Raw genomic sequence first — 21,316 nt, forward strand, 5'->3', positions numbered from 1 at the left:
CGCTGCCTTACTCCCGGTGCGTCCTAAAGGAGGGACTCTTACCTCACAGTGAACAAATAAATCTTAAACTTGAAAAGAACTGAAAACTCAAGCCAACATGTCATGTTCTGCCGGTGCCGGCAGCGTGTTCCGGGGGGAGCCTCCCTCCTTGGCCAGCTGCGCGCCCGGAGGCCCCCCTTCTGGTGACCGAGGCCTGGCAGCGCCGGTGGCAGGTGTCGGCAGGACAGACGCCAGAGGCTGGACTTCCGTCAGAACGGCTTCCCCCCAGACGAGGGGAACTCAGTGTTGCAAGACAAGACGAGCCGACTCAAACCACAGGAAGGCTCCCTCAGGCTGAGTGGGTGCTCCCCGTCTCTGGTCGCAGTCCCCCAGTCCTGATTTAGAGAACCCTGGCACTCCGTCGCCCCGCCGGGGAGCGAAAGAACAATGTCTGAAGGCATCATCCTCAAAACCACTGGCTCCCAGGCTACCGGGCCAGCTGCGAGCCTCCTGGACAAGGAGGTTGTGGCCATCCGGAGGAACCCGCCCCATCAGCAGAGAACACAGAGGCCCGATGGCCTGAGACAGGCAGGGTTGTGTCCCAGGCCCACCACAGGGGCGTCCTCCGGGGCTGGCCTGGCCGTGCCAGGGTGTATCACCCAGCAGGCAGCTGTCAGCCCAGCTGGGACTGTCCCTGCCTGCTCTGCTCGCCAGCCAGCCTGCCGGTCCGTTTAGACTCTTATCGCTGAGAAAATGTATCACGCAGCAGAGTCTCCAGGATGCCGCCTCCTCCTCCGTCTGGGCGTGGGGGTGTCACCAGAGGGGCTGGGCAGCTCTGCTGGCCACCTGTCCGTACCCTGCGGGTCTGCGGTCCGAGCGGGTTCAAGTTTAGCCAGAAGAAGTCTCCCGTTCCAGCACACGGGCTTGCCATGCTGTGGCTCATGACCAGAATCCCCTGGGAGCTTTAAGCTGGTCCGGGGAGGCATGCTGGTATTTTACGACCTCTCCCCCAGCTCCCTATGGGAGGACGACCCCCAGTGGCTCTCTTTCCACAGTTCTGCCCTGGTCCAAGCGGGGACTCGGGCATCCTGCCTTAAGAGCTTCAGAGCTCACCAAGGGGCCCCCGTGAACGTGCTGGGCAAAGTGGTCCCCATTCCTGCCTGGCAGCCAGGTACAAAGCAAGAGTTAAGGGGGCAGCTCACTGGAAGGTCTGTGGGGCTTCCATTGCCCCAACCTGGGGGGGGCCCTCTGATGGCTGGGGAAGTCAGCCCAGACAGACATCCGAGCTTGGGTGGCGCTGGGGTCTCAGCGCAGTACTGTTATTACTCAGTGTCCATAGGACAATCACAGTCCTGCCCATGAAGAAGATGCGCATGCTTCTGGGCCCCTTAGAGCAGCCCATGCCCCACTCTCTGCTGTGAGCCCCAGCAGGGAGTCCCAGCCCCGTCCTCCAGCCCCTTTTCTCAATGAATGTCTGTGCAGTGAAACTGATCCAATTCTGATTTCTAGAGACATTCATTCAACAAATACGCATGCTCCTACTACGTAGCACGACAACAAGGAACACACAGACAAAGTTCCCTGCCCGTGAGAACCTGCCATTCTGTTGGGGGTTGGGGGGGAGGGGCACAGGTGGTGCGGACAGAGAAAGAGACAAAACAACAAAAATAATTTCAGGTGCTAATAAGAGCTCAGAAGAAAACACATCAGGGAAGGGGGTCTGAGAGAGTGCCACAGTGTGAGCCAGGGTAGGTAAGGGCTGGCCTCGCAGAGAGGGGAGCTTTCTGCAGGGACCCAAGAAGAGACAGGCAGGCAGGTCACAGGGAACTCTGGACAAAGAGGAGGTACAAATAAGGGATAAACGAGGCCTCAGGTGAGAGTGAGCCTGGGGGGTTCCAGGAGGAGGCTGTGTGGCTGGAGGGATGAAGGAGGGGGAGACTAGGAGGAGGGGAAGGCAGGAGGTGGGGGGGAGCACAGAAGTTGGGAGGGAGGCAGAAGCCAGGGCAGGTTGTGCCAGCGGAGGGACGTGCCCCGACTCAGGGGTCCACGGGCACCCAGAGCGGGTAGGGGCTGAGGGCAGGACCCGAGGAACCAGGGTGCAGGCGGCTATTCTCAGTCAGACGGAGCTAAAGGGGAAGAGCAGGGTGAAGCCGGGGGAAGGACCTGCTGACCAGTCCCAAACCAACCCCAGGGAAGCGGCTCCATGATGGCGTCTCGACCACCACGCTGGGGGCAGGGGAGGACCACACACCCCGCACTGGCCACCGCGCTCCTCTCCCACAGGCTGTGCAGGTGCCCCTGCCCACGTGCAAATCCTGGGACTAGATGACCAGGAAGAGCCTCAGCATCCACCCCCAGCAGGCTGGCAAATATCCAAGGTGCCTCGGTACCCGGCCCACTACACGGCCGCGACCAAGAGGAAGGGGGAGGAGGCTGCGCGTCAGGATGAGCGCCCAGTGTCGGGACGGACGCGATACTGCACACCGAAACCAATGTAACAGTGTAGGTTAACTAACTGGAATTAAAATTAAAAAAACTTAAAAAGTCGAAAAAAAAAAAAAGTTAGAAAGAAAAAAGAAAAGGACAGAAAAGACCACACCGATGAATAGGGCTCAAGCCACAAGCTGGGGCCCACAGCCAGGCAGGATGGGCACAGTATGAATTCAAAGGAATGCCAACTCCTGCCCATTCTCCTCACCTCAACAGAAAGACCTATGCCTCCTCCAGGAAGCATTCCCTGACCACCACTTCCGCCCCAAGGCTCCCTATCAGAACCTGTGTCTTCCACGTGTCTCCATACCCCCTGTCACTGTGCCTCCCGAGAGGACAAGCAGCTCTGGGGGTTCACTCACAGCAACGCCCCCATTCAAGTCCAGCCTCTGCCGCTTGCGAGGGGGGCGCCATTCTCCCCTGGGGCCAAATACTGACTGACTGAATCCATGGGCAAGTGTGGGGACTTGGACACCCCCACCTGCATGCCTCCTGCCCCAGCTCTCTCGTCTGTAAGATGGGGCCGTCCCAAAAGGACACACAGCGCTCTGTGCCTGGCACACAGCAAGCACGTCAGGGATGTGGGAAGTCTGTTCAGTGTGGGAGGAAGCCCAGGACCACCCCCAAAGCCACTGAAGAAGGCCCATCAAGCACCTGAGGTGCGGTACTGGGCCCGCCAGTGGGCACTGCGAGGACCTGGGAGGTTGGTTTACTCGACACCTGGCCTTGTTCCAGAAATGTCTGAGGCCACGGTGCAGGACAAACAGGGCAGGAAGAGTGAAAACTCGACCCTTGGAAGTTGGGTCACAGGTTGAGGGTGCCACTCCAGGTCCAGGCCAGCAGGCCCGGGGAAGGCCTCCCATGAAGGTCAAGGTTCTGAGTTCAAGTCTGGCCACCCACAGCCCCAACATCCCTGGGTAGGCCTCTCTGACTCAGTCTCCTCACCAGTTAACAGGGACGGAGCATCGACCGGCCTCGAAGTGAGAAAGGCGCCACGTGCCAAGGCCCCAGCATCGATGACACACACGGAAGGTGCCGCCACTTCTCACGGGGCCAGTCACGGCAACTCCCGCTGGGCTCCCTCCTCCATTCCTTAGCCCTCTGGGGCCATCAGGAAACTCCAAGCAGCAGTGACAGATGCTCCAATGCAGAAAGACCTCTGGGACGTGTTAAGTGGCCAGAAAGCAAGTTGCCACACTATGTGTCTGGGGTGGTCTCAGTTCTAGAAAGCAGGCACGCTGAAAAAGAACCAACTGCTGGCGGGGCTACAGATTTTCCACAGGTCCCAGCAGGATTTCTGGACAAAAACACACAAGACGGGTCTGGCACGATCTACCCCAACCTGACGACAGGGCTCCCCGTGGAGCCGGGAGGACGGGACGGGGTTGAAGCTTGTTCTTCCTCATCTGTTCTTCCTCATCAGTTTCCCTTCTCACGAGAACTTGGCCTTTGGTGTCCTACTTGCATAATGAAAGTTTAGGGAAAGCAGGCCTCCACGGGCACGCTCCTGACCCTCCCGTGCCTGCTGGCTCAGGCCTGCATCTCAGCCCCACTCTCCAAGAGCGCAGCAGCGACCCTGCCGGGATGCGGGGGGGTCCTCCGTGCCTGCCCTTCCCCCTGCAGGGGACACTCTGCCTCCAGGCCTTCGAGCGGCCCGTTGCATTGTGGGGCACCCACCGAGCCCCTGTCCGAAGCAGCCCCCACCCAGCCACTCTCTCCTTCCCCGACCATCGTCGCCGCACTTCATGTTCAGAAAGTTGTTCTTATAACCGTTCACCCAATCTCTGTCCATCTTGGTCCCCGTGGGACTCCCAGCACCCGGCAGGGGAGGTGCTCCTGGACGGAGTGCGGCTGGACACGCGGCTAACAGCCTCAAAGGATGCTGGGAGCGAGAAGCTGCTCCACTGTCCTCTCGGCCCCCTCCTCGGACACAAGGGCCATGGCGTCCCCTGTCCACTCCATGCCTTCCCACCCCTAATGTCCCTGAGCACCCGGCTCTGGAAGAGATGCGCCCAGTTCACTGTCAGCTTCCGCAGCCCTCCCTGCATGACTTCAAGTCAGTTCCCCTCTCTGGCCTCAGTTTTCTCACCTTTGCAAAGCAAGGATGCGAAGAGCAGTAGCCCAGGGCTGCCCGGACCACATGATCAATTTTTAGACAGAAATCCCCAGGGGAGGACACAGAGTGATGCTCGACAAACATCACCTCCTACTGGGTCATAAACATCCAGCAGCCGGTGAAGCCAGCAGTCACCCGGCTCCGTGTTCAAGCTGAGGGTGACTCCGGGAGGGAAAATCCCCAGCACAGCACCCATCAGGGACCTCATGCCAATATTTAACAGGAACCCAAAACGCACCCAGAAGCGGAGTCTTTTCTCTCCCGGGCCATCTTGCTTCAGAGGCAAGGCAATTTGTCTTTTATTCGGATGGGAGCTAATGCCCTATAAATATCTCATTATTGGCTTGCATTTTCCCAAAGCTTTCACACAATAAGGGCTTAATTACAGCATGTGGTTAGCAACGCCAGTAAATTAAGGGTTCGCTGATGTTCCCATTTTTTCTTGCAATTGAGGGCCCTGTAATTTCGGCATTTCCACTCGAATCCGTCAAGAGCTTGGCAGATGTGGCTCTGACCCAAATGCAAACACCTGGCGAGACACGTGGTTCCCTTCTGTCGGCGTGAGCTCTGAAAACCCTCAATCTAGAACTGTCCACAGGCTCGTCCTCTGCCCTCAGCGGAAACGACCAGCTCACTGCCAGGGAGATTTCAATCCGTGTACCTAGTGAGGGCCAGTATCCCTGGACAAGTAAGTCTGAGAAAGCCCTCGGCCGCCCAGAGCTCAGGTCTGGAGAAATCTGTCTTCCCGGCCATAAACATAATCCGAACAGGCAAAACCAAACCAAGAACCGTAAAGGGAGACCACCCACATGGGGGGGTGGCTTTCCGGCGGCATACACCATCCCAGGCTCTTTGCTCCAAAAACACAACTGCTTTGCACGAGACGAGAGCACCCCTCTGCTAGGTCCGGGAAACGAACAGGTCTCACACAGCCTTCCGGACCGTTAAATCCCCTTCTCACTCCCCGGTAGCTATTTCATAGCTGGGTATCCAACACCGTGTCTACAATTCGCTACTGTGGGGCATTTTTGCTCTCCGTCTCCCACCTCCACAGGCTAAGTGAGCATACATGACTCTCACACCAAGTATCTGACCGCAGCCACCGTTTCCACTTACCAACACACCAGTAAGAGGCCCCCGCTAGCACTTCTGGATCTGGCTCAGTGGAGGGTCCCGGTTAGATCCCTGCCGGGCCAAAGTCAGAATGAGGCCCGCCGCACGAGAAGTACTCAATTTATGGTTCCGCTAAAATCAGGTGGTTTTACATTAACAAAGTAATTACGAATTCCTTTTCTTTGCGGAAAAAGAAATTAACTGATGGTGAGTTCTCACCTGGGGCTTTTGCAAAACACAGGGCTCTCCTATTTCACAAGGATTAGCTCATTTGAGCCTCAGCCCGCTCCCAGGGGAGAGGGAACATCCTGCACCCCATTCTCCAGGTGTGTGAAGTGAGGCCCGGAGAAGTGAGGTCATTCGGTGGACCTATGACAGGGACAGCCACATTCCCACAGGCGCCTTTGCACGCTCCCCATTCAGGCTTGCCCAGGTACTACTGACCACACAGGCGAAGGAACTTTATTTAGTTTTGCTCCGCAAGGAGAAAACAGTGGAAACGGCTGTCATTTCCAAGCAGCTTCGAACACCCATGACCGTGAAGGCACATGCCGGTCCCTCAGTCTGGCAGGGGCGGGAGCAGCCAACAGTCATCTGACAGGTATCTGTCGCGCACCCACTGTGTGCCAGGCCGCCTGGTGCGGCCATGTCTCCTGGAAGGACATGTCACTCAAGACCAAATGGAAATGGATCTGGAGATGGTAGAGACCCAGGGGCAGCTGAGTCTTGTCAAAAGAAAAATGGCAGTGGGCCCCTCTGTGAGCCGGCAAGTACTGTTCGCTGAGAAAATCAAGGTAAAGCTGAAAATCAAAGGCAAGAGCCCACAGCTTTCCCAGAACCACGTCCGGAAGGATTAGAATGGCGCCACCACAGCCTTCCCTCTGCTCAGAGCCTCCCCAGGCCCTCACTCCACCCCACCCCAGCACCTGCTAATCTCATCTGCCCTGACTGTCCTGCTATACTGGCCTGCAGGCAGGCCTACCTCAGGGCCTTAGCACTGGCCGTTCCCACAGCCTGAGATGCTCCCCCAGCAAATCTCCACCAGTGGCTCTTCCCTCACATGCTGAAGTCCTAGCTCAAATGTCATTTTCTCAAAGAGGCCTTCCCTGACGCCCCCCCCACCCCCTCCTATTTAAAACCCTAACTTGGGGCGCCTGGGTGGCTCAGTGGGTTAAAGCCTCTGCCTTCGGCTCGGGTCATGATCCCAGGGTCCTGGGATCGAGCCCTGCATCCGGCTCTCTGCTCAGCAGGGAGCCTGCTTCCTCCTCTCCCTCTGCCTGCTTCTCTGCCTACTTGTGAGCTCTATCTGTCAAATAAATAAATAAAATCTTTAAAAAAAAACAAAAAACAAAAAAAAAACCCTAACTTGCCCCTGCCCTCTCCCAAGAGCCTGCTCTTCTAGTCCTTAAGAGTTATCCATTTCCACCCTGTTTCTTCCTTATCTGCCCCCTTTCTTATCTGCCCCCCAGCACAGGGGTTTTGGTATCTTGCTCAGGGCCGTGTCTGCAGCCCCCGAACAGGGCCGGACACATGAGTACGCGTGCTCAGGAAACATTTTTCAGTGAACAAATGAAAACTGCACAGCGTTTTAGGCACTTTTCCTGTGCTAGACACTCTTTCGAGCATTTAGTCCTCGCTCCACCCTCAATGACAGGCACCAGATGACTTTATCTTCCCTAAGAGGTAAAACACACCCACCCATCTGGCCACCTGAAAGGGGCCCCTGAGGGGACACTGTTAACAGCCCTATTCCCGAGCTGGGGATACTAAGGTTCAGAGGGGAAAGGCTCATGGGATCAAGCCCAGCCCTGGGGAAATTCTGAGCTGGGGGGCCTCAACCTCAGCTTCCTCCTCTTCTCCCAAGGAAAAATTTCCCAAGCTCCTCCCTTCATTGGGCTGCTGAGGCTAAAAGACCAGGGTCACTGGAGAGCCACATCCTTCCCCCTTCTTGGGGCCACATGCTAGTACAGGGCGGATAAGCCAAGGGTCTTAACCTCAAAGGTTTCCAGGACCAGGCAAATGTAAAATGAGCCTGGGCGAGTATTAGGGAATAGTGAGGAGTGTGGCACCTCATGCCAAGCAAGACTCAGGCCTAAGGGGGCCAGAATACGACGATCGTTAACAACAGCTGCCATGGGCACACGGTCAATGCACTCGACACCCATTAACTCATGCAGTCCCCCTGGGGAGGGTCTAGTTATCACCCCGTTTTACAGAAAAGGAACCTGAGTCCACTTGGCCAAAGTCACACACCCAAACACGCTGGAAGTCAGGCCTAAGGCCCAGAGCCCATGCATACCACCACTACACTCGAAAGGTGTGCAGCTAAGCACGGCAAAAATCTGAATTCTGATGCAAAATATAAATACTGGCAGCTAATTAGAAACAAAAAAGATTTTAAACACTACGCAGCTGAAACAAAAAGACCAGCACGCAGGCCTGGGCCCCCGGCTGCCGCTCTGCAACCACTGGTACAGGTTGAGCTAGCTGGGCCATTCTCCCCTGGACCACATTCTTAGAAAACCAACAGGAGGTGGCAATGAAACAGAGCCGCCCGTGCTGACCCCCTGGCACAGACCCTTGACATACTCTCTCGCTTGTTCCTTGAAACCATCCAAGATGTCTACTGTTAAGGGTCCACAACCCAAAGAAGAAAACAGGTTCTCATTCAAAATGAGGCCCGCCTGCCGTCCCCCTAAGGCAGGGCTTGGAAGCTAAGAAACCTTACCCACGCTCCAGAAATAAAAAGAAGTTAGCTCTGTTTGAGCAACCCATACCCAAGAAGATTTTTTACAAGTCTGGTTCTCAGGCCCTGAACTAATGCTCTTAACCACCAAGGTCACATTGCAGGCTTCTGGGAGCAGGTTGCCACAGGAGCCCACTCAGTTGTAGGTGCCTGGGAGGGTGGGTAAGAGAGAAAGGGGAGGGGCAGAGAGGCAGAGGGGAGGTGGGCAGGGGAGAGAGACCCCGGATCCCCAACCTAGAGCCCCCAATTCATCACTGAATGGTCCTGAGCACGAGAACTCTGCTGAGCCTCAGTTGTCTGATCTGTAAAGTGGGATCATAGCAGTGTTGGCGTCATCAGGCTTCAAAGCAGTCCAGTGTGTAACTTGAAACACGTTCATTCTGATTAGTTTTTGTTGCTGATATAAAAGGAACCAGCGTGGGGAGTAACAGCCTGTCCGTGTCGACCTACTGTGCGCCGGACACTGTGTTAAGGACTTTCAACACACCATATCCCTGCATCACGGCAACAGTTTTGTCGAGGGACTCGTCACTCCATTTTTAGGAGGGGAAACTGAGGCTCAGAGAGGCCAAACCACCTGTGCAAGGTCACAAGGCAAATGACATGGACAGAGCTTTGCTGTGTGCTCACTGAAAGCCTGGGCAGGGAGGAAGATAACCATGCAAAGGGGCCCACAGCCCAGCCCAAGGCTCAGCCCAGGCCCAGCTGACCCCAAGTCCACACCTTTCCGCCACAGTGGACAACAGGCAAGGCGCCAGAGACAGAGCAGCAAAGGAGGAAATTCATGCCGCTGAGAGAAAAACTCCGGGCCTCCGGGAAGGCAGGGTGGGGCTGGGCACCCAGCTGGGTTCCAGCGAGCCCTAGCCTGGTGCCCTTGGGCCAAGGATGAGTCTTTACTGAGCCTCCCTGCTCGTGCCTAAACTGGGGATAAGAGAACCTCCACCTAACCCACTGCGGGGTTCAAGATGCTGACAAAAGAACTCAGCCTGGGGCCGGCCACAGGAACATTACCCCTTAACACCGATCACAACCACAGTAATAATAACGATGACTATGATGTTATCATTCAGAAGCCACAAGCACAAATCGAGTCCTTCCCAGAATGGAGAAGTGACAGTCCATCTGGGAGGCAGAAGGGCAAGAAGCGGGGGAAGGGAGAGGAAAGAACCGAACACCCCTGGAGGCCACATGTCCAGCTCTCATTCATCCGCTTCCTGAATCCTGGAAACACCCCACAGAGCGGAGTCTGTCCACTGGACAAATGGGTAAACTGAGGCTTCCCAGGGCTGGCCAAAAGCCTTATCAGGCTCCAACAAGGGCCCCCCAATTTGCAGGCTTTCGCTTGGGAATTAGCCTGTGTTCTGGGGCCCCAGAGCACTGTGACAAGGGCAGGGAAAGAATCCTGCAGAAAGTTCCCCCGCAGGGTCCTACTTCTAACTGACAGGGAAATTCAGGTTCATCCTTCAGTTCCCTGTCCTCTGCCTGCTCCCACCACCCCCTCGCTACTGCAGAGGTGGGGCCAGACAGCCAGGGCTTGCCAGGGCACTGATGGGCAGACTAAGATAACGCCAGACACCTGTACAGACAGACAAAAGGATCCATTCGGGAGAGAAGCCAGCGTTTGCCAGGGACCAGGCTTTGGAGTGAGCCTAGGAGAACCAGACAACCGAGTCCCCGAGGGTCCAGCCAGCCAAGTCAGGCTGCAGAGGCCAGAGTAACCCAACAGAGGCATGGTTAAGTGTTAAAGTCTGCGAGGGGCACGGACCGGCGGCCAGGCAGCACAGGTCACCCCAGACAGCTAGCCAGGCAGCAGGGGCCGCCCTGAGGGACTGGACAGATGGACAGCCAAATGGTGGTGGCAAGGAGTTCTATCCAGGACAGAGAGACAGTCAACCAGACGGCAGGGGCTGCTCCAGATAAATCAACAGCCAGCCAGACCACAGGGGTCGAACCAATAGGTATCTAGCTGGCAGGTTTCGGACAGACAGAGAAGAGGGACCTAACCCTGACCCACTGGCAACCAGATGGTAGAATTCAGCCACGAAAGCTGGGGACCAGAAGAGTCGGCGACGGTCCACCGCACTTCCTGGCCCACGCCCCCCAGTCGGTGAGACGCCCCAAGGGCCTGAGCCGGATCCCCAGACCCTGCAGGAAGCCCTCCGCCCAGGGCGTCCTACAGGGCCCGCCTCCCTGTCCCCGTCCCCGTCGCGGGCACGCAAGCGCCGCAGTTACGCCGGCTGCGCAGGGCGCGCCATTCCCGGTCCGCCCTCCGCGCCCTAGGCCGCCGCCCGCCCGCAGTCGCCGCCGCGCTCGCTCACCGGCCGACGAAGTTCTCGAGCACCGAGCTCTTGCCGGCGCTCTGGCCTCCCACCACGGCGATCTGCGGCAGGTCCAGGTGGCAGCTCTGGCCGATGGAGCTGAAAGCGTCCTGCAGCTTGTTGACCAGGGGGATCAGCTCTTCCATCCCGCGGTTGCCCATGGCGCCGGTGGCCCCGGCCCGAGCGCCCCGCGCTCCCCGCCTGCCCCGGCCCTTAACGACGCGGCCCCGCGGCGTCCGCGGCCGTTGCTCCCCGCCCGCCCGGGCCTCGGCGCGACGCCCGCTCCCGGCTCGGCCTCACAGTAGCCGCCTCATCCGGTTCTCAGAAGACACCCGACCCGAGCGACCTCCCGCCCGGGCCCCGGGGCTGCGCCCAAAGCCCTCACACCGCTCCCGATTAGCCTTTCGCGCTGCCACTCCTACATGCGAGCCAATGAAAGAGAAGTATAGGCCTGTGGTTGAGTGACCCTTCCCCCGAAAGACCTCCCGGTGGGCCCATTGGACTCCAGAACTGTCGCTTTTGCGCAAGAGCCAATAGCGTGGGGGCAGCGAGTTGTCAGGGCCAGGAGGCGGTGTTTCGGAAAATGTAGGAGGAATAGGCTCCGCCTATTGTGGGAGGCACCCTATAAAGGCAAGAACACCCAAGTCTTATTGGCAGGAAGACCCGCCAGTCAACAGTGCCGACCAATGACGTTAGGGATCGATTCATCGACTCTGGTTTGTCACTTGACACTACCTAGTTCCCTAAGAATTCCCCATTGGTTTATATAAATATCACTCCATTCCTCCAGCCAACAAAGCCAAAGAGGACGGGCTTTGACCTCCGAATCCTGACTTTGATCGAGAACTTCTCTGTCAATCAAAGAATCTCCCGTTCTTGTGATTGTTGTAAGTCTGTTAGAGAGTCTTCTGGAGTAAAGACCAAGGCGCACCATACTCGCCGAAGGGCGACACCTCGTGGTCGGACCCGGTAGTGAGAGTCACTTCTGAGTTTCCGGCCTCTGGAGAAAACTACAAGTCCTAGAATGCACCTCGGCCCGAGGTTGCAAACCAGCATTTCGCGCCGGGTTTCAAAGCGCTTTGAAGGGCAGTGCTGGGTTAGTAGTTCCTGGGGAGAAGCGGTTTAGCACTGCGTTGGCTCTCAATTTCATTCCTGTAAAGTCCCACCTCCACGCTTTTGCAAATGCTATGCCCTTTCCTAGGATTACCTTCCGCTCACGCCCCGACTTGATTCCGCTACCGCCTGTAACGTTGTTCCCCTGCCTCTTCAACTTGAGCGTTTCGTGACCTTTTCGAGTACCCAATGAAACTCAACGGATCCTCTCCCCCAAGTAAAGATATTATTTTGCAGTCGGTGTTGGGGGTTCTGGGAACTAGAAATCTTGACCTCATGGGGAAAAAAGCCAGGGATAGGTGGAAGTATTTTATAAAGTGATCTGATTCCCCTGGGCATAGATTGGCCAGAGAGAAGCCCAATAAGGAGTCAGATGAAACGGAGATAGGGAATGGGGCCGATGAGGCAGTAACAGGGGAATGGCAGTAGCCAATGGTATATGCCTGCTCCACGACCTAAAACCCGGGTCCCAGAGAGATGGGCAAAAAGTCAACCGACAAGGCTTCGCACTGCAGCCTTGACCGCAGTGACAGAAGCCTGGAAACACCCTACATCCCCTTCGCTGAGCTCGTTAAATAAATACTGTGCAACAGCTTTAAGACAGGAAGTCTTCCTGTTCTGACGTGTAAACAACTTGAAATATACTCAGAGGGAAAAGAGAAAGGTACAGAACTGCACACAAAGGGCGCCCACATTCTTGAAAAATATATATACATGGAAAATCTCGGGGAGAATACACAAACCGATCAAATAGTTTCATTTTTATGCTATTAGAATACTGGATCCTACACATTGTACACAGGATTACTTTTTCAATATAAAAACCCATTATCTTCTCTTCTAAGAGCACCAGCTCTGTAATTGGCCCCATCTAGGTTAGATCATGTGCCTATTTTTTTTGCTCACTTCATTCCTCTGAACCTGTCTCCTCATCTGTAACACAGGGACTGCAGCTACAAACGCCTTACAAAGTTGCAAGAATTAAACACACAAGGCAACTACTTAGAACAGTACTAGGGGGGTGCCTGGGTGGCTCAGTGGGTTAAGCCTCTCCCCTTTACTCAGGTCATAGTCTCAGAGTCCTGGGATTGAGCCCCACATTGGGCATCTGCTCAGCGGGGAGCCTGCTTCCCTGACTCCATGTGCCTCTCTGCCTACTTGTGATCTCTGTCAAATAAATAAATAAAATCTTAAAAAGAAAACAACAACAGCGTAAGCATCTGCTAGATCACACCTACTGTCACCATCACTGTGTTTACTGACAGCAAAATTAAGCCATGCGTCAAGAGTCAAGGCTCAGAGCAGGAGCTCCAGAGCCAGGGGCTTCCTCTCAGTGGTGACCGTGGACAAGCTACTTTCCCTCTCTGCCTATTTCCTCACCTGTGGAAAGTTGGGGAATAAGTACCCACCCTCAGGCTGGCTGGGGGGCCTGAGCCACAGGAAAAAGGACGCATCTCCCGTGCTGGGGTACGTCCTACATGCCAGGCTGCGCCAGGTGGTTTCCAGAGAACAGCTGCTGCCAAGGTCACTTATTATTATTATCAATGGGGGGAGCAGGGGTGGGGGGGGCGTGGAACTGGACACAACATGGGAATGACACATTGGCCACAGGGACACTCAGAAGAAGAGGACCAAGACAGGCCACCTTCCCGAGAAGGCACAGATAACACTCTAAATTAGAATAATAATAATTTAAAAAATCCTTCCGTACCTCCCAGTCCCTCCCCTCCCGCCGCCCCAAACCAGATCAACTCAGAGTGATCCCCACCGAGGCCAGGGCTTCAGTGGCCCAGGTGGGACAGAGGGTGGGGTCCCCGTACATGGTGCCCATGAAGTCCCGGACAAAGTCAGGGAAGCGCTTCTCCACGATGCTGGCCCTCACGGCGCTCATCAGCTGCAGCTGCGGGGGGTGGGGGAGAATGTCAGCCAAGGTATCAGCCAGGGGGTGCCCAGGACCCTCCCCAGTCCCGCCCCCAGGGCCTGGCCCACCCCGGCACCTGGTAGGCAATATTGTGGACGGTGAGGTGATGCAGGGCGGCCGTGTTGTCGCTGTGCAGCAGAGCGTGCAGGAAGGCCCGGCTGTGCCTGCGGACAGGAGGCTGGGGCTCAGCCCCGCGGCGTCCTGCTGCCGTCCACACCCTTCCCCAGCACCCCCGGGCCCAGCTTCCCCTACTTCTGGCAGGTGGGACAGGCACAGTCGTTGTCTATGGGCCGGAAGTCCTTCTCATACTGCTTCTTCTTCAGCTGCAGGTTCCCGGTGGGCACCAAAGCTGAGCCAAAGCGCTGGGGGAGGGGTGGACGAGGGCAAAGGGGGGGGTATCAACCAGGTCTTCATCGGCACCATTCCCCCCACCCTGCCCCCACCCCGTCTGCCCCCTGCCCAGGGCCTCACCGCCGTCCGCGTGGGGAAGACGCAGTCGAACATGTCACATCCGAGAGCCACGCAGACCACCAGATCAGTGGCATAGCTGAGGGGACGGCCGTGGCAGGAGGGAGCAGAGGACCTCGTGCCCTGCTCACACACTCAGGTCTCCCCCCACCCTGCAGACACCCCGACTCCCCGGACATGGGGCCACCTTCCCCCCGAGCCACCCCTAGAGGAAAGCCGTGTCCTCCTCCGGTCCCCGCCCCAGGCAGCGCTGTGTCCTTCTACCAACACGAGCCCTGGCAGGAGTGCCCAGGAACCTGCTCGCTCCCCACAGGTAGGGCCGCTTCCCCTCCATCCACATACCCGACCCCCATCAGGTAGCGTGGCTTGTCCTTAGGCAGCCTTGAGGTGCTCAGCGCCACCATCCTCCAGAACTGGCCCTTGCTCTCGCCCCCGCTCAGGCCCCCGATGGCGAAGCCCGGCACGTCCCTCTTGGTCATCTCTGGGGGTAGAGGGCAAGGTGAGGGGCCACCAGGCAAAAGAAAATACGCCTCCTCAGCAGCCCCGGGGCAGACCCTGCCCAGACATCCACAGTCCCTCGGGAAGAAAGGGGGGGGAGTGTCTGTCTGTCTGTCTGTCTAAAGGTTGCTGGTGGTCTCAGCTTCCATTTGTTGGGCGCCTGCTGCGTGTGACGCCCCCTCCCCTCCTGCAATCCTCAGAACAGGTCCACGGCCTCTGCTCCCTTCACCGACACCCAAGACAACACCAGGTATGTTTTGAAACTGAGCATTTCCCAGATTCTAGAATCTAGAACATCCCATGTGCTGGGTAATAGTCTGTCCTCAAACTCTGTAACGTTTCAGCAGCAAAACATCAGACTCCCACCAACTGGGGTGAATAACCCCACAGGTCTGGGCTGGCCACCAAAGGAGTTAGGTGCAAATTTCCAAGCATTCTACATTTTAGAAGTGGGCCACTAGGCCCCAGAAAGGCAGCTCTGCGCCATTGTTGGGGTGTTCGGGGTCTCGAGGCTGGCCTGAGGCCGCATATGCCAGAGGCTGTATTTGAACCCAGGTCCAGCCTCCAAGCCAGTTGTGTCTGGGGCCCCAGTTGCCTTGTTCCACCACGGGAGGCCACGGCATTGACAAAATGGACCCAGTCCAAGGGTCAGTTTTCAAAGCTGGAACAAGCAGCCGAATCCACGGGGTAGGGGGACCAGTTGTTCAAATGTGGCCTCCCAGCCCCTCCCCGCGGACCCTGATCCAGTCGTGGGGAGAAGCCAGAAGGCACTGGTACAGGCGAGCTTGGAGCATTTTAGAAGCAGCATCAGCGTGGCGGCAAACCGAATCTGCTAGGGCAAGACCAGCGTGGTTTGTTGTTTTTTTTAAATGAGCCAACAGAGAATGCCAGGAAATGTTCCACATGTTAAGGCTAATGTTTCCTGAAGTCTTGGTTTCTGCTTTCATCTATGTCCACACATACTGAGCTGTGACAGGAAATGTATCTCTGCCTGGGGTGGGGGGGGGCTGTGAAAAAGACTTACTGGACTGGGAGCTGGGCACCCAGCTTGAGAAGACAGGAATACTGAGCTGTGACAGGAAATGTATCAGCAAGGATGTTCTGCATAACGGTATACACGGATGCCAGGCGGAGGCCCAAGACTTTGGACAGACTTTCCTGTTTATCCTCTCACTTCGACCCATGACATTGGGAACATGTGCCCATTTTACAGAGGCAAAAAGGGGACCTCAGAGAGGCCAAGCCACTAACCCAAGGGTGCACAGCCATGAAGCAAGAGATCAGAGGTCTGGATCCGGCCAGCCAAACTCTAGGACTCAGAGCCTTGCCTGTGACGCTTCATTGCCTTTGAGTCCCCATTTCTATCTCCCTTTTGTCTCCATGGCCACGGCGTTCATGTAGGCCTGTCTCTCTTCCCCTGGGCAAATACTCCGGCCTCTTTATGGGCTTTCTGCTTCCTATCCTACAGGGATATTTTCCATGATGCCTCTTGGTCGCTGTCACTCTCCCACTCAACAGCCCTCCATGGCTCCCCAGTACCTCAGTGAGGTATCCCAGGGCCTCCCATGTCAGCACACTCCCACCCCTCACTCCTGACCCTGGGGAGGAACCAGCACCTGCACCGGTTAATGCTGTGGGTTCTATAGCCCGAGAACTGGGTCTAAACCCCAGCTCTGCAACATCCAAGCTGTGTGGCTTTGGGGTAAGTGACTATACAGCCCTGTGCTTCAGGTTCCTCTGCTGTAACCTCGGGAACCTGGGAGTTCCCACCTTATAGGATGGTTATGAAAACTCTGGATCAATCTGTGACCGGCCCACGGCGTAGCATCCAGTGAACACCCCCCAACCGCCAGCTGTTGGAATGACTATCATTCGGCAAACATTCTAGTCCATTCTGCCCCCGGGCCTTTGCTTCAGCTATTCCTTCCACCCCTCAATAACCACCATGCACACCATCACATGCCAGGCCCATTGGGGGCCCTCAGTGATGGACAAGCCCTGGATGGACCAGCGCATGGGTCTACCTTCGAGGCAGGTGGTCCGGAGATCCGCGTCTAGACCACCCTGGATGATGGCAAAGAGGTTTTGCTTGTCTGGTCGCTGATGGGCTGCAATGCACCGGTCCAGCCAGCGGATGGACCTGTGAGAGGGCCCAAGTCATGAGCCGTAGGGGAAGCGGACAAGGCTACAGGACTAGGATCTGCTCCCTGACACACACACACCTGTACATAGCCTCCTCCACGCGTGGCCCTGTCACAGTGCTGCTGACCACATCATCTAGTTGCATGATGATGTCCGAGCCTGGGGGGGTGAGACAGAAGCACCATCACTGGGGAAGCCTTCACTTCCTGCTGGGGATAAGCTGGACCTTCGAAGTGCCGCCCTGGGTCTTGCTGGCTTCCACACAGGCCCCTAGTCTGTTCATACAACAACCAGAGGGAGGTTTTGAAAATACCCATCAGATCTCGCCTCACCCCAGCTGAAACCCTGCCGGAAGCACGGGGAATGAAATCCCACTCCGGCAGAATTAACCTTCGAGAGCAAAATGTTGTGTATACAAAGCAAACCGGCCTGGTGTGGCAGGCAATGGGACCACGGGAGCCCAGGTGCCCATCAACAGATGTCTGGCTCAGTAGGTCAGGGTCCAACCCTTAACAAAATGTTCCTTTCCCACAATTCCAAAAATCTAGAAACTTCTCAAAACCAAAGACTTTATCTCATGCCTACGGCATATCTAATTTGGCAGCAAAACCCAAGACAGTCATTATCTTTAATAAAATCCAATTTAGCAGGTGACTTATTCAGTCTCAAAAAGGAAAAAAAAATCTGGCATATACTACAATGTCATGGCCATTAGGCTCAGTGAACTAAGCCAGACACAAAAAATGACAAATACCGTATGATTCCATTTGTATGAGGTCCCTAGAGAAGTCTAGGGACAGGAAGTAGATGGCGGCAGCCAGAGGCTAAAGGAGGGGGATGGAGAGTCAGTGTTTAATGGGAACGGGGTTTCAGCTTCGCAGCATGAAGAGTTCTGGAGAAGGATGGTGGTGAACAGTTGCACAACAGTGTAAATGTGCTTAGTGCCACTAAATCAGACATTTAAACGCGGTTAGAGTCAGGGCAGCTGGCTGGCTCAGTCAGTAGAGCTCACCGCTCTTGGTCTCACGGTCAAGAGTTCAAACCCCACATGGGGCACGCGGCCTACTTAAGTCAATTTTAGAAATAAATTTTTTTTTTAAGATTTTATGTATTTGACAGGCAGAGATCCCAAGTAGGGAGAGAGGCAGGCAGAGAGAGAGGAGGAAACAGACTCCCTGCTGAGCAGAGAGCCCAATGCAGGGCCTGATCCCTGAGCCTAAGGCAGAGGTTTTAACCTACTGAGCCACCCAGGCACCGCTCACCATCTTTTTTTAATGGAAAGAGGGAAGTTTAACAGGGTGCTGCCCAGACCTACCAGGACACTATGTATGTTGCATTATCCTTCTAAAATACTACAATTCTGAATTAACCTGAAGAATTTCAGATGAGGGGCTGTGGATTTATATGTGTTAGAAAAGCTCAGGGGAACACTGCCAAGATGCATCATTCCAGGAGAAAAGCACGGTGCACCATACAAACCAAAGATGGGCCAATTTGAGAGTCAATATGGATCGATTCAACTGAAGAAACTGAGACACATCAAATACATCTAAACCCATGGTTAAATAAACAAGTGAGCAAAAAACCAACCAACTTGGGTGCCTGGGTGGCTCAGTGGGTTAAGCCGCTGCCTTCGGCTCAGGTCATGATCTCAGGGTCCTGGGATCGAGTCCCACATCGGGCTCTCTGCTCAGCAGGGAGCCTGCTTCCCTCTCTGTCTCTCTCTGCCTGCCTGTCTGTCTACTTGTGATCTCTGTCTGTCAAATAAACAAATAAAATCTTTAAAAAAAAAAAAAAAAACCAACCAACTGACAATTACATGGTCATCCTAAAAACACTAAAGATTCATTCATCCCTGCTAGAAGATGCTAAGTAATCAATCCATGAGAACTAGTAAATAAGGAAAAGAATGAATCCCACTTTTCCTATATAAATTGAACTACTTCTTCTCCCAGGAGCAGGTGAGGGATGTTTTTCTTTACAGAAATAACCTGGTTGGGGCGCCTGGATGGCTCAGTGGGTTAAGCCTCTGCCTTCGGCTCAGGTCATGATCCCAGGGTCCTGGGATTGAGCCCAGCATCGGGCTCTCTGCTCAGCGGGGGGCCTGCTTCCTCTTCCCCCTCTGCCCGCCTCTCAGACTACTTGTGATCTCTCTCTCTCTCTGTCAAATAAATAAAATTTTTAAAAAGAAAAAAAGAAATAACCTGGGTGATAGATGAAGAAAGAACATGACCACTTTGGAACTCCTCATGGCATGAGAGTCCCAGGCAAAGAGCATGAGCTCCCAGGAGATCCCAGCAGAGGTCAGGCGCTCCCTGACCTCCCTGAGGGAAATACACACACTGCGAAGCCCTCTGGCTACAGGAAACCAGAACCTAATTTGCGCAAACCTCGAGATCTGACTACCAACTACCGTAAATCCAGAAGGCAGAAGAAGACTGTTACATGCACTGTGGGGATGCGATCAGCAAAATTCAGACCCTGGGACACCCTACGGGGGAAAGGAACTCATCTCTTGAAGGAGCAAATTTATGAAAAAAATGAACGAACAAATGAATGAATGATGAATGAATGAATGAATGATGACTGAATGGATGAATGAATGAATGAATGAATTGGCACCCAATGGGGAGACGGAGCCCCACCTCCAACCCCACTCTGCCTCCTCCCTCAGCAGGGCTCCGCTTGGGATGCTCTGCCTCTCCTCCTGGTCCTCCCCTCCTTTGCCCCAAATAAATAAATAAGGTCTTTTCAAAAAGGAAGACGACAGGAAGGAGGTACAGCTAGAAACTACATAATGTGCACTACATACAATATATACCACAGAGCAATGTTCATTGTCTTTATCAAGGGATGAAGAATACTGATATAAACAGAAAGGACAGAAGGCTTCCCCCTTCGCCCCTTTGTTGCTCTCATTATTTCTCATTATTAATCATTGCCCCACTAATTGGCCATTTAAGAGAAAGAACAGCTTTAGAGATATGATAAAAGCTCCTACATGCCAGGCACTGTGTTAAGCGATGAACAAACATTACGTCATTACTTCTGTGAACTATCCTCACTTGAGTTGGCTCCTCTGAAGCTCAGGCAGGGGGAGTGACTTACCCAAAACCGAACATCCCCTAAGGACCCGGCCCGCCTCACCTCCCCGCTCTAGAGGCAAGGCAAGAGCAGGTGGCCCAGGATTCGCTCACCTAAAGCGTTCTGGATCTCCACGGACTTCTCCGGGCTCAGAAGGGTCTCGTCGCCATCGTAAGGGGAACGGAAGCGGACGCCCTCCTCCGTCACCTCGGAAAGGGACACCAGAGACACCATCTGGAAGCCGCCGCTGTCCTGAGGGAAATCCCACCGCAGGGCTGTCAGGGGGGTGGCGCCCTGGGATCCCAGGCGCCCTGGGATCCCGGCCCCGACTCCACCTCACCGTCAGTAGATTGTGGGGCCAGTTCATGAAGCCGTGGAGACCGTGGGCTTTCTGGATCAGCTCGGGGCCCTGGGTCAGGAGAAGAAAGGAACAGGTTAGTGGGGAGCGCTACCCTGAGGGCTCATGTTGGAGGACAGGCCTGGCCACCCACGGTCCCGCCGCTCCCTCCTGCCCGTGCCTCGGAGGTGCCCGTACTCCCCACTACCAGCCATCTCCCCATCAAGGCAGAACCGACCCACCGGCCTCAGACCCAGATGATAGGTGTTGCCCAGGCAGATGCGGCAGCCCAGAGCGTCCAGCTGCTCGGCCGTGATGCCCTTCATAGTGGCCTGCGTGCCCACTGGCATGAACACAGGAGTGGCTACCGGCCCGTGCGGCAGCCGTAGCTCCCCTGCCCGGGCCCTGGATCGGCTGCACTCCGCCACCAGCCGCATGATCCGCGGGGCCGACTCCAGAGACGTCGGGCTGACTGTTGCCGCCATTTTAGCTAAGGGAACCACGTGGCCACTGCAACACCCTGGGCGGCGCCATGTTGATTAAAGTCACGTGAGGCAAGCCGCGGGCGGTCTCTTTGGAAGCGAGTGCGGGAACCATGGCAACGGACGCCAGTAAGCTCGTCCCCGCGGAGCGGCTAATTAGTTCCCACCGGCTGTGTCTGCTTTGTCACACCGACACATAAATACTGTTATGGATTCGAATGCTACCCCGGTCACTTCTCTGCTCTACATTCAAAGCCTCTCTCCACGCGTTAATTTTCTCCTCTATAAAACGGGGCGAATAATAGTGTTTTTGTATTAAAAACGTTGTGAAAGGGGTGCCTGGCTGGATCGGTCGGTAGAGCATACCACTCTTGACCTGGGGGATTTAGGTTCAAGCCCCACACTGGGTGTAGAGATTACTTAAAATCCTTTAACAAATCAATAGAAATAAACTTTGTAAAGATTGAGAAGCATGGATGTATAGAGATCTTAATAAGCTGCCTTGCACA

The 21,316-nt window shown here is 55.3% G+C and overlaps 2 protein-coding genes across 9 annotated transcripts in view; both read right to left on the reverse strand.

Annotated features, from left to right (window-relative positions):
- Positions 1-10,972, reverse strand: part of DNM2 (dynamin 2) — an 84,568-nt gene extending 73,596 nt beyond the window's left edge. For 6 of the 8 annotated variants that reach the window (XM_044254200.1, XM_044254198.1, XM_044254194.1 and 3 more), the window contains exon 1: positions 10,763-10,971. In XM_044254200.1, coding sequence (XP_044110135.1) covers positions 10,763-10,923 — 161 coding nt within the window. In that variant the 5' untranslated portion in view covers positions 10,924-10,971. Of the gene's footprint in view, positions 1-10,762 lie in introns of all 8 variants that reach the window. The other 2 variants (XM_044254199.1, XM_044254196.1) reach the window with 1 other exon arrangement.
- Positions 10,973-13,011: 2,039 nt separating this feature from the next.
- Positions 13,012-20,848, reverse strand: QTRT1 (queuine tRNA-ribosyltransferase catalytic subunit 1). The gene is made up of 10 exons (XM_044254204.1): positions 20,568-20,848; positions 20,329-20,397; positions 20,102-20,240; positions 16,985-17,063; positions 16,787-16,902; positions 14,607-14,745; positions 14,268-14,343; positions 14,049-14,158; positions 13,873-13,960; positions 13,012-13,775 (listed from the first exon to the last, which is right to left on the reverse strand). Exons 1-10 carry the CDS (start codon positions 20,808-20,810, stop codon positions 13,623-13,625), a joined length of 1,212 nt encoding a protein of 403 aa, XP_044110139.1. The 5' UTR covers positions 20,811-20,848; the 3' UTR covers positions 13,012-13,622.
- Positions 20,849-21,316: the final 468 nt, after the last annotated feature.

Source organism: Neovison vison, chromosome 6 (assembly GCF_020171115.1).
Source record: "Neovison vison isolate M4711 chromosome 6, ASM_NN_V1, whole genome shotgun sequence".
Classification (NCBI taxonomy): Eukaryota; Metazoa; Chordata; class Mammalia; order Carnivora; family Mustelidae; genus Neogale; species Neogale vison.

Coding starts and splice junctions, on each gene's coding strand:
- QTRT1 (XM_044254204.1), bottom strand. CDS start 20,810: ATGGCGGCAACAGTCAGCCCGACGTCTCTGGAGTCGGCCCCGCGGATC. Junction 20,398..20,567: donor ATCATCTGGGTCTGAGGCCG/GTGGGTCGGTTC, acceptor CTCCTGACCCAG/GGCCCCGAGCTGATCCAGAA. Junction 13,776..13,872: donor TCCACAATATTGCCTACCAG/GTGCCGGGGTGG, acceptor CACCCCCCGCAG/CTGCAGCTGATGAGCGCCGT.